The 13,753-nt window shown below is 37.5% G+C and overlaps 1 protein-coding gene across 3 annotated transcripts in view; it reads left to right on the top strand.

Annotated features, from left to right (window-relative positions):
• DCP2 (decapping mRNA 2) overlaps window positions 1-13,753 on the top strand; it is a 48,679-nt gene that overhangs the window by 13,602 nt on the left and 21,324 nt on the right. For 2 of the 3 annotated variants that reach the window (XM_021711651.1, XM_021711652.1), the window contains exons 2-4: window positions 4,182-4,333; window positions 9,707-9,834; window positions 10,267-10,365. In XM_021711651.1, the coding sequence (XP_021567326.1) occupies window positions 4,182-4,333; window positions 9,707-9,834; window positions 10,267-10,365 (379 nt within the window). The remainder of the gene's footprint in view (window positions 1-4,181; window positions 4,334-9,706; window positions 9,835-10,266; window positions 10,366-13,753) is intronic. The other variant, XM_008056658.2, reaches the window with a different exon arrangement.

Consider the following 13,753-nt stretch of genomic DNA (forward strand, 5'->3'; position numbering starts at 1 on the left):
GTCTGTGACCTAGAGGTCGGGAACCCCTGCTTTAAAGAACTAAAACGAGCTTTAGGAAATTAGAAACGTGAGAGCAGAAACAAAAAGACATCAAATGGCTTGCAAGATAAAGTTGTTTCTCAGAAAGTTTGAGGAGGAGGATTCAGAAGTAGGCAGTATAGAATAGTAAGGAATCATATGAGGATTGGTGTATGAGGTCAGTCTTCACAACATCTAAATCGGAAGCTGAGTTGAGAGAGCACTTTCAGAATTCTGAAAGAAGATGATTTCCAAACTAGAATTCTTTACCCAAATTATCAAGTGAGAGGATAAAGACATTTTCAAATGTACGATATCTCAATATTTACCTCCTCTGCATCCTTCCTCCAGAAGGTATATGAGGATGTACTTCATGAAAACAAGAAAATTGAAGAGAAAGACAAAGATACAAGGAACATGATCTCTAATAATATAGGATAAAGGCATAGGTAAACATAGTATGCTAGTGAAAGGACAGCATAGTCTGACAGCTGTCCCAGGTGTATAGGACCTCTGGTTCATATTGGAACAGATCAGAAGACTCAAAGACAGTTTTCAGGTTGGTGAAATTGATACATCTGAATTGTGAAAAAACTCAAAATGGAGATGGTTATGTCAGAGTATCTAAAAGGAGGACATGAGGAGTTGCACCCCAGTCACTTATACATCCAGATGGAATTTGATCTGCTGAGTTGGGATAAAGCATAAAACCAACTGCATTTGATTTGAACAGTTTATACTGGGCCTAATCACCAACCTCCTGGAGAGACAGCTATGTCCAACTAGATTGACCATCTACTAGAGACATCCTAGACTGATAACCAACTGTTATCAATCATGGATTGTGTTAAAAACGTCCAGATATATACATTTACAATAATCCTAACAAGCCCCTGCCTACCCTTGGTTAGATGAAATATGATGTAGCTACTTGCTAGATTTATGTCTCCTGAATTGCAATTTCTAAGACCCCAGATTAAACTGCCTTTTCTTTTGTTTGCTACTGCAATGTTTTATTTCTTTTGACAGAATTAGCATCTTGAGAAAAAATAGTTTAGGAAACTAGTAAAAGGCTGAATTAGTGATAAATATAGAGCAAATGGAGCAAAGGCAATGATGACAGTTACTAATTATGGTTATGGGGAGAACAAAGGATTGTGCAGAGATTGAAAAATAATCAGTTTACCACGTGCCTTAGTTGTGAATTGCATTTACAGAGTCACACTAATATAAAGGCTGAACATTAATCTAAACCAGTAATTATCAACTGAGAGTGATATTGTTCTCCTCAGGGAACATTTGGCAATATCTGGAGGTATTTTTGGTTGTCACAGCTTGGTGGGTAGTACTGTTGACATTTAATTGGTAGAGGCTGGATGTGGTGAGCAGCACAGTGTCAGACATGACCACACACTTGTGTCTTTCCCTGAGGTTAGACTTTTATTGATGCTATTTCAGTCAGAAGAGCCAAGAACTATGTGGAGTCCCCAAGGAGGCAGTTTTTATTGGTAGTCAGAGCTGCAGGCATGTAGTCTCAAGCCAATCCACGAGTCAGTCAGTTTTGCAAATTATGTATAGTAGTATACTTAATATATAAATGTTATAGATTAAACATTTCACATCAAAGTAACATTTACCAACAAGAGAAAAGGATAGGGAAAAGTAGTTAACGGACCACTCCAAATAGTGATGTGGACAAGGAGATCTAGATGGAAGTCTGCATCTCCCAAGGAAGAGCCTTTGACTTGGGTAGAGCTTTCTGTGGCAGATGCTGGGTGCTGATCATAATGACAGCTGGATGGTGCCTGTTAAGATGGTCATCTTGGCCAGGCTTGGTGGCTCAGCCTGTAATCCTAGCACTTTGTGAGGCTGAGGCAAATGGATTGCCTGAACCTGCAGGTTTGAGACCAGCCCAGGCAATTTGGCGAGACCTTGTCTCTACAATAAATAAAAAATTAGCTGGACTTGTTAGTGCATGCCTGGTTCTGGCTCATTGGAAGGCTGAGGTGGAAAGATCGCCGGAGCCCAGCAGGTTCATGCTGGGATGGCCGTGAGTGTGCCACTGCATTCCAGCCTTGGCGACGGGGTAAGACTGCAACTCAAAAAAAAAAGGTGATCATCTTGAGCTGGTGAAGACTCATAGTAAAGGGTGTGCCTGGTTATGTCCTTTTGTGATTGGGTGCAGATAATCCCTATTGATTAGGCAAACATCTGGTCCCTGTTGGCATGATACCTTTTGAAATGTAAGATGCAGTTACTTATGTCTGTGGGTTCTCTGTATACTAGGAATGTTGCCAAACATCTTTCAGTGCCTAGGACAGTTTCTCAACGTAGAATTATCTGCTCCAAAATGCCAGGCATGAGAAAATTAACCCAAACTATGATATAATTTTTTGGGGAGAATGGAAAGATGAGAAGGCTTTGTAGAATGGGAGTGGAATTAGTTAATTTGTCATCTTACATAGTAGAAGTCAATAGACTGCCTCAAACAAATAAATAGTATGTCTTTTTTTTCTCCTCTTGAGACATGGAGGTAAGTTAAAGAAAAAGAAAAGATGGCTAGTTTGTGTATGCCATCCAGTAGCCAGTCTGGGACTTGGGCAGTGGTCTATATTGTCGTAGTTCTCAGAGACTATTATATGTTGCTTATAGTCTACTCTGGGCATGTGCATTTTGGGATTGAGCCCATAATTTATAAACAGTCTCATGGGACTGTTTTCCAGAGCTGCTTTCTTTTTTTTTTTTTTGAGTTGGAGTCTCACTCTGTCACTCAGACTGCAGTGGCCACTCCCGACCACTGCAGCCTCGATGTGCTGGGCTCTGGCAGTACTTCCACCTCAGTCTTCCAAGTAACTGGAACTACAGGCGTGCGCTACCATGCCTGGCTAATTTTTGATTTATTGTGGAAATGAGGTCTTACCAAGTTGCCCAGGTGGGGTTTGAACCCGCGGGCTCAGGCAATTCACTCACCTCAGCCTCCCAAAGCACTGGGATTACAGGCTGAGCCACCAAGCCCTACTGAGCTGCTTTCTCTCAGGTACTTCTTTGTTCCCCAGGGCCTCCCTTTTTGGTCTTGTAGCCACAAAGCCACTGCTACACACAAAAAAGAAGTGGAGGTTAGCCTTACTCTTTTGGGACTGCACAGCTCTTGTGATTGGAGAGGAATGTTGTGATTGGAGAGGAGTGTTCCTATTTCTCTGAGTTTTAAGCTCTGGATCCCCATTGCATACCTGTAGTCCTAGCTACTTGAGAGGCTAAGGTAAAAGGATTGCCTGAGCCCAGAAGTTGAGGCTGCAGTGAGCCAGGCTCATGCCACTGCACTCCAGCCAGGGTGACAGGGTGTCAAAAAAAAAAAAAAAAAAAAATTCATAGCAAGAAATAATTGGCAGCTGCTTAATGACTGCTATAAATCCCATTCACTCAGATTTATGAATTTTAACTTGTATGTTTCACAGCAAAAGGGTTCATATCTTAATCACATATATGTGTATGTAATATGGTGTGGGTATATTATATATTACACATATATGTGTGTGTATATATATATACATATATATATATAAGAAATATGTCTTTCCTTTCTTTTCCCAACATTCTTGGAAAAGTCAATTCAGGATTTTAAAAAGTGAGTATATTTGAAAGTTTGAACTGAGGCTCTGCAGATAAGGCTCCTTGGGAAGTTTAGTGTGTTAATGAGCAACAGTATTGATTTCTTCTTTTCTAGTATTTCTTGATAATATTTCTATGTGAAGATTATTTTAAAAATAAAAATTGTATGAATATATTTGTGTTCTTATAAACATTTCTAGGCATGGGAGAAATGCTAGTGAAGGTTGTTTTCTTGCTTAACTTTTAGTTTGTTAGTGAGTGCTTCATGTTTAACCTCTGTACTTATACACAGAGGGTACACAGACTCAAAAAATTCTGTGAAGAGTGAGATACATGTGGTATCTTTACTCTTTCTCTCTTTTTTTGGGGAGGCTCATCTTCCTTATAGTAATTTCTCCCAAATATTAATTACTTCCTTGATCAGGACTGCTCTTGATCCCTTTTATAAGTTGGTGAGTTAGGGGTAAAGCAGTTAAAGTTACATCTGTTAAAATAGATCAGCAAATTGTTATAGTTTGTAACTGTAATTTTTGTATGTGCTTTGTTTTTGACAGCCGATTTATTTTGCATATTCCCAGCGAGGAAAGAGACAATGCAATCCGAGTGTGTTTTCAGATTGAACTTGCCCATTGGTTTTACTTGGATTTCTACATGCAGAACACACCAGGATTACCTCAGTGTGGGATAAGAGACTTTGCTAAAGCTGATATCCTTTTTATTACTATGACTGTCTTTCATTCTTGTTAATAATATATTTAAGCACATATTTCCTTTTACTTTTCTCTGCAATTTTTAAAAACCTGTTAGATAAAACTGACTTCTTTCTAAAAATTGTCAAATAAGATTAGTAGAAACAATTTAATGGTATTCTTATTTTTATATAGAGGGCTTCTCAAAATATACACTGGGGATTTGAATTAAATTTTGTTTTCTTTCTTTTGGAAATAGCTAACCTATTTGTAGAACTGATCTGTTTTTTTACCTTGTACTTGCTGTTCCATTTAACCAATTGATTTTTGATTAATTATCTTTCTGATTTACGTAGACATCTCTTAAGTAATTATTGAATATTCACTATGTTCAAAGCAATTTTTAGTTCTGTGGCAAATACAAAGAACTCTGCCTTCAAAGCAACTTTTCCCTCCCTATTTACATATTAGACAGAATCTTGTCATAATTTATTAGTTATAAAATACTCATATGACTATTTAAGGTTATAAAAGATGTCACAAGGCAAAGAACTGATGAATTGCTAATGGTTTTTTTTATTAAATGTTTTTAGAATTTTGAAAAAGGTGGAAATATTTTAGGCACGGCTATAGTTTTAAGGGAATATAGGATTTTCTAAATAGAAGTGGAGACTGGGTTTTGGTAAAGAAAACGGATTGTGTAAAATTGTAGATTTGAACAGTTATAAAGGATATCTCAGGAAGTAAATTAGTTTACATTGAGCAGAGGGCTCTCAAGGAGTCATAATAGGAGATATGATTGGAAAGGTATATGTGGAGAATGTGTGGGTTTTTAATTCAGCCATAGTGCTTTGACTTTTATTCTGTAGCCTTTCTTTTTTTTTTTTTTTTTTTTACGAGAGTCTCATTATCTTGCCCAAGGCTGGTCTTCAACTCCTGGACTCAAGCAGTCCTTACCTCTGCCTCCTGAGTAGCTGGGATTACTGGTGCCACTGTGCCCAACCAGGTCTTTTTTTTTTGCCATGAAACTGACATTCAAATGGATTTGTACCCATAAGTTTGTGTACTAGAACTGGAGCTGGAGTAGGGCTAGGTGACCTGAAATACCCTTACACTTGGCTCCCTGTCACTTTGCTTGAGCCCATGAAATATGGAATCCTTAGGGTTCTATAGAAAATGGATGAAACACTTTGTTCTAGATAACTGTTCACCATAGAGTAATTTTTTAAAAGCAAGGGTAAGAATATTACTCTGATAATTTGAAAATGGTATTCACAAAAGCTTTATTGGTTGAACTGGTACATCACTTGACCTGTATACAGAGCAGTATGGTTCTGACCCATAGTTGGGGGACTGCAAAGGAAACATTGATGGGAGACAGATTTCAAAAGAAGAGATGATCAAATTGTCTCACTGATTAAATGTGTAGAAGTTAATGAGGAATCAGAGGAGAATAGAAGTATATTGAGCACCATCTTTGGTTTTAAGGAGTTGTAATCTAGTTATGCAAACATTGAAACAGCAAAGTCCTCTTTTGTTTTGGTCATTTTTTATAGACTTATGGTTCTGCTAGAACAACTTTACATATTTTGGGGTTCTAGATAAGATTTTGTACTTGTATATACATGAGTTTTACACTTTCCTTCCTGCCAAAAAATCATCAAAAGCCTCTGTTTTAGTTATGTTTCTTTAAGTTACATGGAGATGGAACTTTTATTGCTATTGTGATAGCCTTCGTTAAATAACTGCGTGGTTACTCTGTGCCAGGCATTATGCCATGAACAAGGCAGACCAGTATCTTTAAGAAGTTGAGAGACGGGAAAGGAAATGATTACGTGCAGTGTGGTAAGATAGGATAGGGTGGTACAGTGTTCAGTGGGAACAGAGGCGAGGGATACCCAAGTCAAGATTTGGGGGCTATGATTTTGAATTCTGACTTGGCTACTGGAGGATCTTGGGTAAGTTATTTAATTTCTCTTAGATGAGGATCCCAGTTTTGTCCTAAAAAATAAAGTTAATAGTGCCTAATTCAAAGGATACATTTGAGAATCACGTTAATTTGTATGTGCAAATTGTTTGACTGGCCCATAGTAAATGGTCAATAAATGTTAATCATTACTCCTTCTGCCCTTCCCCCAAAAATGATTGGGGGCTAGATAAAAGCCTTGTTTGGAGAAAATGACCTATATGAGGAAATCTATGAGGAAGTTAAAAAGTTAAATGTGGTTGTATTTTTTTTTCTTATTTGGAGTCTTACTCTGTCGACCAGGCTGGAATGCAGTGGCACGCTCATAGCCGCCCCAGCGTCAACTTGCTGGGCTCTGGCGATCCTTCTGCCTCAGCCTTCCAAGTAGCAGGAACTACAGGTGTGCTCTAGTACGCCTAGCTATTTTTTGATTTATTGTAGAGACCAGGTCTTGCAAGTTGCCCGGACCAGTCTCAAACCCGCAGGCTCCCAGTGTGCTGGGATTACAGGCTGAGCCACTGAGCCTGGCCCTGTTCTATTTTTACAATAAGTGGAGAGAGACAAGAGATGATACTGTAGTGTAATTTAGGGGCTAAAACATATAGCAGTCTTGTGGGCCATATTAATTTGAAAAAGATAATGTGGATTTTTTTTTTTAACATTCAATTTTATTTTGAGAAAAGAAACTTTAACTTACAGAAATAGAGAATATTACAGAGAACTGTCATTATACTCTTTAACTGTAATCAATCACAGATATGTTAACATTTTCCCTCATTTGCTTTATTTCTCTCTGTAGAGGTGTTTCGAAAGACTACTCTGGAATAGTATGGTCAGTGAATTGGAGGAAAGCAAGATCGGAGATTTGGAACCTAGTTAAGATGTTTCATTTATTTACTAGAGAAATAGTGAAAACCTGTTTTAGTGAAAGTGAGCAGAAGAGTTCAAATTTGAAAGGTAATTAGGAGGTAAAATTGGTGATAACTTGGATACCTGAGGAGAGGTAGAAGAAAGGATGGTACCCAGTTTTCTCCTGTGAGCAGCTGAGTGGATGAGTATGTCATTCCATTCATAGGAAAATAAGACATTTTGTGGGAGAGGTTTGGTTATGGGCAAGTTGTTTGTAGTATATACTGGGTATTGGGGTGGAGAGGACTACATACTATGATGTTCGTAGCATAAGCTCTAGAGCTACATTCTTTGAGTTAGCATCCTAACTCATTTCTGCCACTTACTAGCTATATGTCCTTGGGTAAATTGTGGGACTTTTCCTACACCTCTTCTTTTTTTGTAAATTGCACGTAGTCTTGTAATTTTTCTTCAGTGAGCACTCAGCAATGTGGATATAGACAAGAGTATCTATCCTGAATTTGCTCCTGGGCTGAAGTTTTGTTAGAGATTTTAGTAAACATGTAAAGCCACTTTTAGAATCTGGAAGTATTCATAGCATCCAAGTGTTTATCTTTCCCCCACTCTAATGAAGGCATGGAATAATTACGTTGAGGTTAATATGGTGCTTGTCTTTTAATTACAATGTTGTCATAGATGATTGACTTCTTTGGACACTTAGAACCTATTTTGTTACTACTATAAATTTTAAATTATAAAATTTAGAATTCATAAAATTCTCAAATTAATAAAATAAACTTTATGCGATTTTTAAATTTAAACCAGGCTCTTAATCACAATGTGAATATAATGGTGATTTCTTTGAGAGTATTTTGAGGTTGATGTGCCCGTACTACCTGTACTTCCACCACCTTTCTCTGCTCCATATAAAACCTTCCTTGCTATATTATGTTGGTATATCGTTTGACCCTAATGCATTGTCTGTGTGTTAGGTTTCTTCTGTTTTTCTTCTGTTTTTTAATTTTTTTTGAGTTGGAGTCTCACTATGTAAGTCTTACTCCAGGCTGGAGTGCATCGGCACACTCATGACCACCCCAACGTCAACCTGCTGGGCTTCGGTGATCCTTCCACCTCAGCCTTCCAAGTAACCGGAACTACAGGTGTGCGCTATCACACCTGGATAATTTTTTTTTTTAATTGTAGAGACGAGGTCTCACCAAGTTGCCTGGGCTGATCTTGAATTCATAGACTCAGGCAGTCCACTCACCTTGGCCTCCCAAAGTGCTGGGATTACAGGCTGAGCCATCGAACCTGGCCTTTTTTTTTTTTGAGTTGGGGTCTCTTCTTGTAGCCCAGCTTGGAGTGCAGTGTCAGGCTCACGGCCACTGCAGCCTCGACCTGCTGGACTCAGTTAATCCCTGCGCCTCAGCCTTCCAAGTAGTTGGAACTTCAGACTCACGCTACCATGCCTGGCTTATCTTCTGATTTTTTGTAGAAACGAGGTCTCATCAAGTTGCCAGGCTGGTCTCAAACACCAAAATTACCTATTACTAAAGATTATATAGAAAGATAAATCTGAGTACTGAGAAAGTATAACCAGTTTCAAAGAAACTGAGCCAGTCCTCTTCCCAAACTACTGGGCAGTGTAAACCCAAACTAGGCAGTGTAAAATAGTAAAAATTATATAAAACCCCAAACCCTGAAGTTGTAATGCTCTGACTTCCAATATTCCATGTCATCAAATGCCACATTACTATAATTGTTAACTGATTATTATAATTTATGATACAGTGTGCCTCAAGTCTTCTATAAAAGCTTGTATACTTGGTGTTTTATTTTTGACATTAATCTAAAAACATGTAACAGAAGCATATTTTCAATTATCTGGAAGTTTACATGTATCAAATACCACCACTTGATTTCAAAGACCATATTGGTACTAGCACTAATTAATTGCAGTGGGCTATTAAAAATAGAAGTCCAGGTGCGGTGGCTCAGCCTGTAGTCCCAGCACTTTGGGAGGCCGACACGAGAGGATTGTCTGAGCCCGTGGGTTCAGGACCAGCCTGAGCAACATGGCGAGACCTCTTCTCTACAAAAAATTAACCAGGTGTGGTGGCATGCACCTGTAGTTCCAGCTATTTGGAAGACTGAGGTGGAAGGATCGCCTGAGCCCAGCAGGTCGAGGCTAAGGTGGCCCTGAGCATGCCACTGCACTCCAGCCTGTGTAACAGAGTGAGACTCTGACTCAAAAAAAAAAGAATTTGACCACTTAATGAGAAGTCTTTGAGGTGTTTACATGGTCCTGAATTAATTTGTGTTAACTCAGGGATCCAGGATTATGAGTACTCAAAACTTACTTGATTTGTGTTTACATTAAATACAGAAATTGAGTGACTTGTTTAAGAGAAAACACATGTGGAAAAATGAATAAAATAAAAGTTAAACTTAAGTGAGGTGAAGATTTGCATAATTTCACATAAAATACACAGTTGATTTAAAAGGTCACTTTTAAATCAGTATATAATTTCTCAAGCTGTACTAAGGGAGAAAGCTTCCTTAACATTATTTATACTCTTCAGTCATTGTCCATTTTTGCTGCCTCAAGGTGAAGATGTGGAAAAAGTTTTGGATGAATGGAAGGAATATAAAATGGGAGTACCAACATATGGTGCAATTATTCTTGATGAGACTCTTGAAAATGTGAGTGTAACAAAATAACAAGATTTTTAGTGAAATAGTGATCAACTCTTAATTTTTAGACCTGTTAACAAAATTTGTTATTCATGGGGTATTCTGAATGAAGATCTTAAATTATGCTCAGATTTTTAGTGTTTAAAAAGCCAAATTTTATTTTGTCTGTATTCTCAGTCTTAAGATTTTATGCTTGTGGCAGTTATGACTTAGTACAAAAAAGTATCACTTCATTGTTGAAGAAATTTTTTTTTAAATGGGTACAGTGTCTTCACACTAATAGTAGTTTAGTCAGACTCTTGGAAGGTACTTAAACTGAATATTATGTAAAATTATTGGTGATTAACTATTACCTGACGTAACAAGAAAAATATCTTTGATTTTATAAAGGAACAAGGGAAAGGAGGTCAAATTTGATTTTTACCTCTGCTTCTTTTATAGGTACTACTGGTTCAGGGGTACTTAGCAAAATCAGGCTGGGGTTTTCCAAAAGGAAAAGTAAATAAAGAAGAAGCTCCTCATGATTGTGCTGCTAGAGAGGTAAGTTATTGCAGTCTGAAATATTTTTTTGAGCAACTCTATCCACGTTATTGGCAGAAATTCTTACACATTTTTTTCTAAAATATAATAAACTCATTCACTCACTGCTTTTGCCTATGGAGGAGCTTTAATATCAGGAGCCCTACTGGAAACTGAGCTCACAAACTGCCGGCTTCTTGCCAGCCTTTGGCTTCAGTTACTTCAGTGTCTGCCAGACTGCCAGGGACAGGGTGGAACTAGTGATCTAAAAGTTCTAAAAGTGCTTCTAAAAGTTCAGGCAGGATTACCAAACCATCCATTCCCACTGGCATTGGATTCTTACTCTCCACTACTATAGTCACTGCTGAGCTGCCCACTTCTTGAAACTCAGGTGGAGTCTCATTTCTTGTCCTGAGGGTTCCTGTTATTGTTGACCTTGTCTTCAAATCATGTTGTGGAGTGCCAGGGCAGTAGCAGGACCTGGTTTTGGGAAGCAGATACTTTGCTCTGCCATATGCATCCTAACTTTCCTGTGGGTCACTGTGGCCTACAGCTTCTTCAGGTCCTTGTTTCTGTTCAATTAGGGCAAAGAAAGGTTGTTTTCAGGGTCAGTGTGTCTCAATAAACCTGAGATACATGTTGATGACTGTTTCACACGTTACCACACATTAGAAAATTATATAAAATATTTTGATTTTTTTGGTCATAAATAAGTTCCTTAGTGTCCAAAATTCCATTGTAAGCAAAATATCATTACAATAAAATAATTGGTTCCAATGCTATGCCGTTTAATATGAAGTGATTTATTTTTCACTATTTCATTAAAAAGCAGTCAAGTTGCTGGTAGGTGATCCATGTGATATCCTGAGTGCAAAGGGTTAAGTTTGGGTGCAGTTGTTAAGGATAGTACTGCTAGTGGTTATTTACTTTGGATTAAAAAACAATTGGAAATGCTTTTTTTTTTTTTTAAAGAGACAGTGTCTCACTGTGTCACTCAGGCTGGAGTACAGTGGATAATATTAACTTACTTTAACTTCGAAACTCTTAGGCTCAATCAGTCCTCCTCCCTTAGCCCCCAAGTAGCTGGGACTACAGGTGCATTCCACCACACCTGACTAGGTTTTAAATTTCTTGTAGAGACTTTGTTGCCCAGGCTGCTCTCAAACTTTTGACTTCAAGTGATTCTTGCACCTTTTCCTCCTGAAGTGCTGAAATTACAGGCATGATCCACCATGCCCAGCCTGAAAATGCTGTATTTTAAATTGGGTATGGAACAGCTTTTCCAGGCTAGTATCTACAATGGCATATAAATAAAGCTGTTGTATATAGGTAAATGAAAGTTTATATACACCCCTTAAAATTGAAAGCTGTTTGAGATGAGGAATTGCCACATTTCCTAAGAACTCTTCCTTTTCTTTTGGTAGATGGCAAATGAGATGGAGCAATTGTAAAGTATTCCCTTTTATGTCCTTAAACTTTATAGTTCTTTTGCTCATAAGAAAGGACAAAATAGGGAACCATAGTATCCTACTTAGAGGAATTGATCTGTAGTTCTGTACATGGAGTTAGACTAATCTTAATGCAGCAAGGTAGTTGTCCAACTCAGGAAAGGTCATTACATTAGCTGGAATAACAAAAATTTAGGTTAAATTGGGTGGAATCAGCTGTATCTATCACTGGGTCTTTTGAGAGAAAGTTGAGAGAAATTAAAAGTACAATAACTCCCTCTTATTGTTGGGGATATATTCCAAGTTAGATGCATGAAACTGCAGATGATAGGGAACCCTACATACACTATTTTTTTTTCTATACATACATATCTGTGATAAAGTTTAATTTATGAATTAGGTACAGTAAGAGAATAGAACAATTTTAATGATATACTGTAATAAAAGTTTTTTGAATGTGATCTCTTTTCTCAAAATATCTTATTGACACTATTTTTTTTCTATACATATCTGTGATAAAGTTTAATTTATGAATTAGGTACAGTAAGAGAGTAGAACAATTTTAACGATATACTGTAATAAAAGTTTTTTGAATGTGATCTCTTTTCTCTCTCTCAAAATATCTTATTGGGCAGTATTCATCTGTTTTTCAGACTGTAGATGACCATAGGTAACTGAAACCTGAAAAACAAAACCTCAGATAATGGGGGACTACTTTTCCAAAACGTAGAAAAATTAAGAAGTACCCCAGACTCAAGAGCTCGACATGAATCCACCACTAGAGCCCTTTATTTGAAGAGTTTTATGCATTATATTTTAAAGAGAATAGTGCAGAAATGGGATTTTTAAGGAAAGAGAGAGAGTCAGTTTAACCTGTGACTTGAGGTACTCAGTTTTTGCTTTGGTTTATCTGACTTGTTTTCTGTTCTAAGATACTAAGATAAAAGGTTTTCCTGTCTATGTGGTGCTAATTTCATTAATGACTGTAACCATAATTTGTAAGAAAATATATAAATTTATTTTTAGGGCAAGAGGAGTGGGAAAATTTGTTTTTAGGGCAGGTTCTGTAGGAGGTTGTCATTTCTATTTTATGTGATGAAACTGAAACAGCAGTTGAGTTACAAGCATATCTGATTTTTTGTTAACGTTTAGCTTTCTTATTTGGATCAGTATGGATTTTTTTTTCTGTTTTCAATTCATGTCTTGCTCTAAGGGAAGGAAAATCATTTTGAGGAACCATAGTCCTTTAATTTCAGGAAAAAGTTTTTCCCTTTGATAATAAGAATTAATCCTAACTTCTGAATGTTTTGATCTCAGTGAATTCCCCTTATAGCTGATCAAGGAACTGGGCAGAAAATACTTGGCTTTAACTTCTGTAGATTTTTAAATTGGAATTTTTAAAGACAAGTTTGACTTCTATTACTGATTTTTAAATAACTAACTTTGTCTTAAGGAAAAGTTTTGGGATTAAGGTGAAGTGTTGCTGTTTTGATCTGCCTGGGCTGCCATAACAAAATGTCATAGACTGAGTGACTTAAACAACAGAAATTTATTTCTCAGCAGTTTTGGAGGCTGAGTTGTCCATGTTACATGACCATCTGATTTGGTTCTTGGTGACGTCTCTCTTTCTGGCATATCAATGATCACCTTTTTGCTGTGCACACATGTTTTTCTTGGGTGTGTGTATAAAGAGCTCTGGTGTCTCTTTCTCTTATAAAAAAGGCTCCAGCTCTAACAAATTAGGTGCCTTTACGTGCCTCATTACGTGCCTCATTTAACCATTATTATCTCCTCGCTTTCCTGTTTCCAAATGCAATCACATTGGAGACTAGGGCTTCAGCATATGAATTTAGGAGCATCAGGAGGACGGGACACAGTTCAGTCCATTGTAGTTGCCACCTTTTTTTTTTTTTTTTGAGTCAGAGTCTCACTCCGTCGCTAAACTGGGAGTGCAGTGGCCG

The sequence above is a fragment of the Carlito syrichta genome, unplaced genomic scaffold (genome assembly GCF_000164805.1).
Source record: "Carlito syrichta isolate Samal-C Ts95f unplaced genomic scaffold, Tarsius_syrichta-2.0.1 Scaffold302431, whole genome shotgun sequence".
In the NCBI taxonomy this organism is placed as follows: domain Eukaryota; kingdom Metazoa; phylum Chordata; class Mammalia; order Primates; family Tarsiidae; genus Carlito; species Carlito syrichta.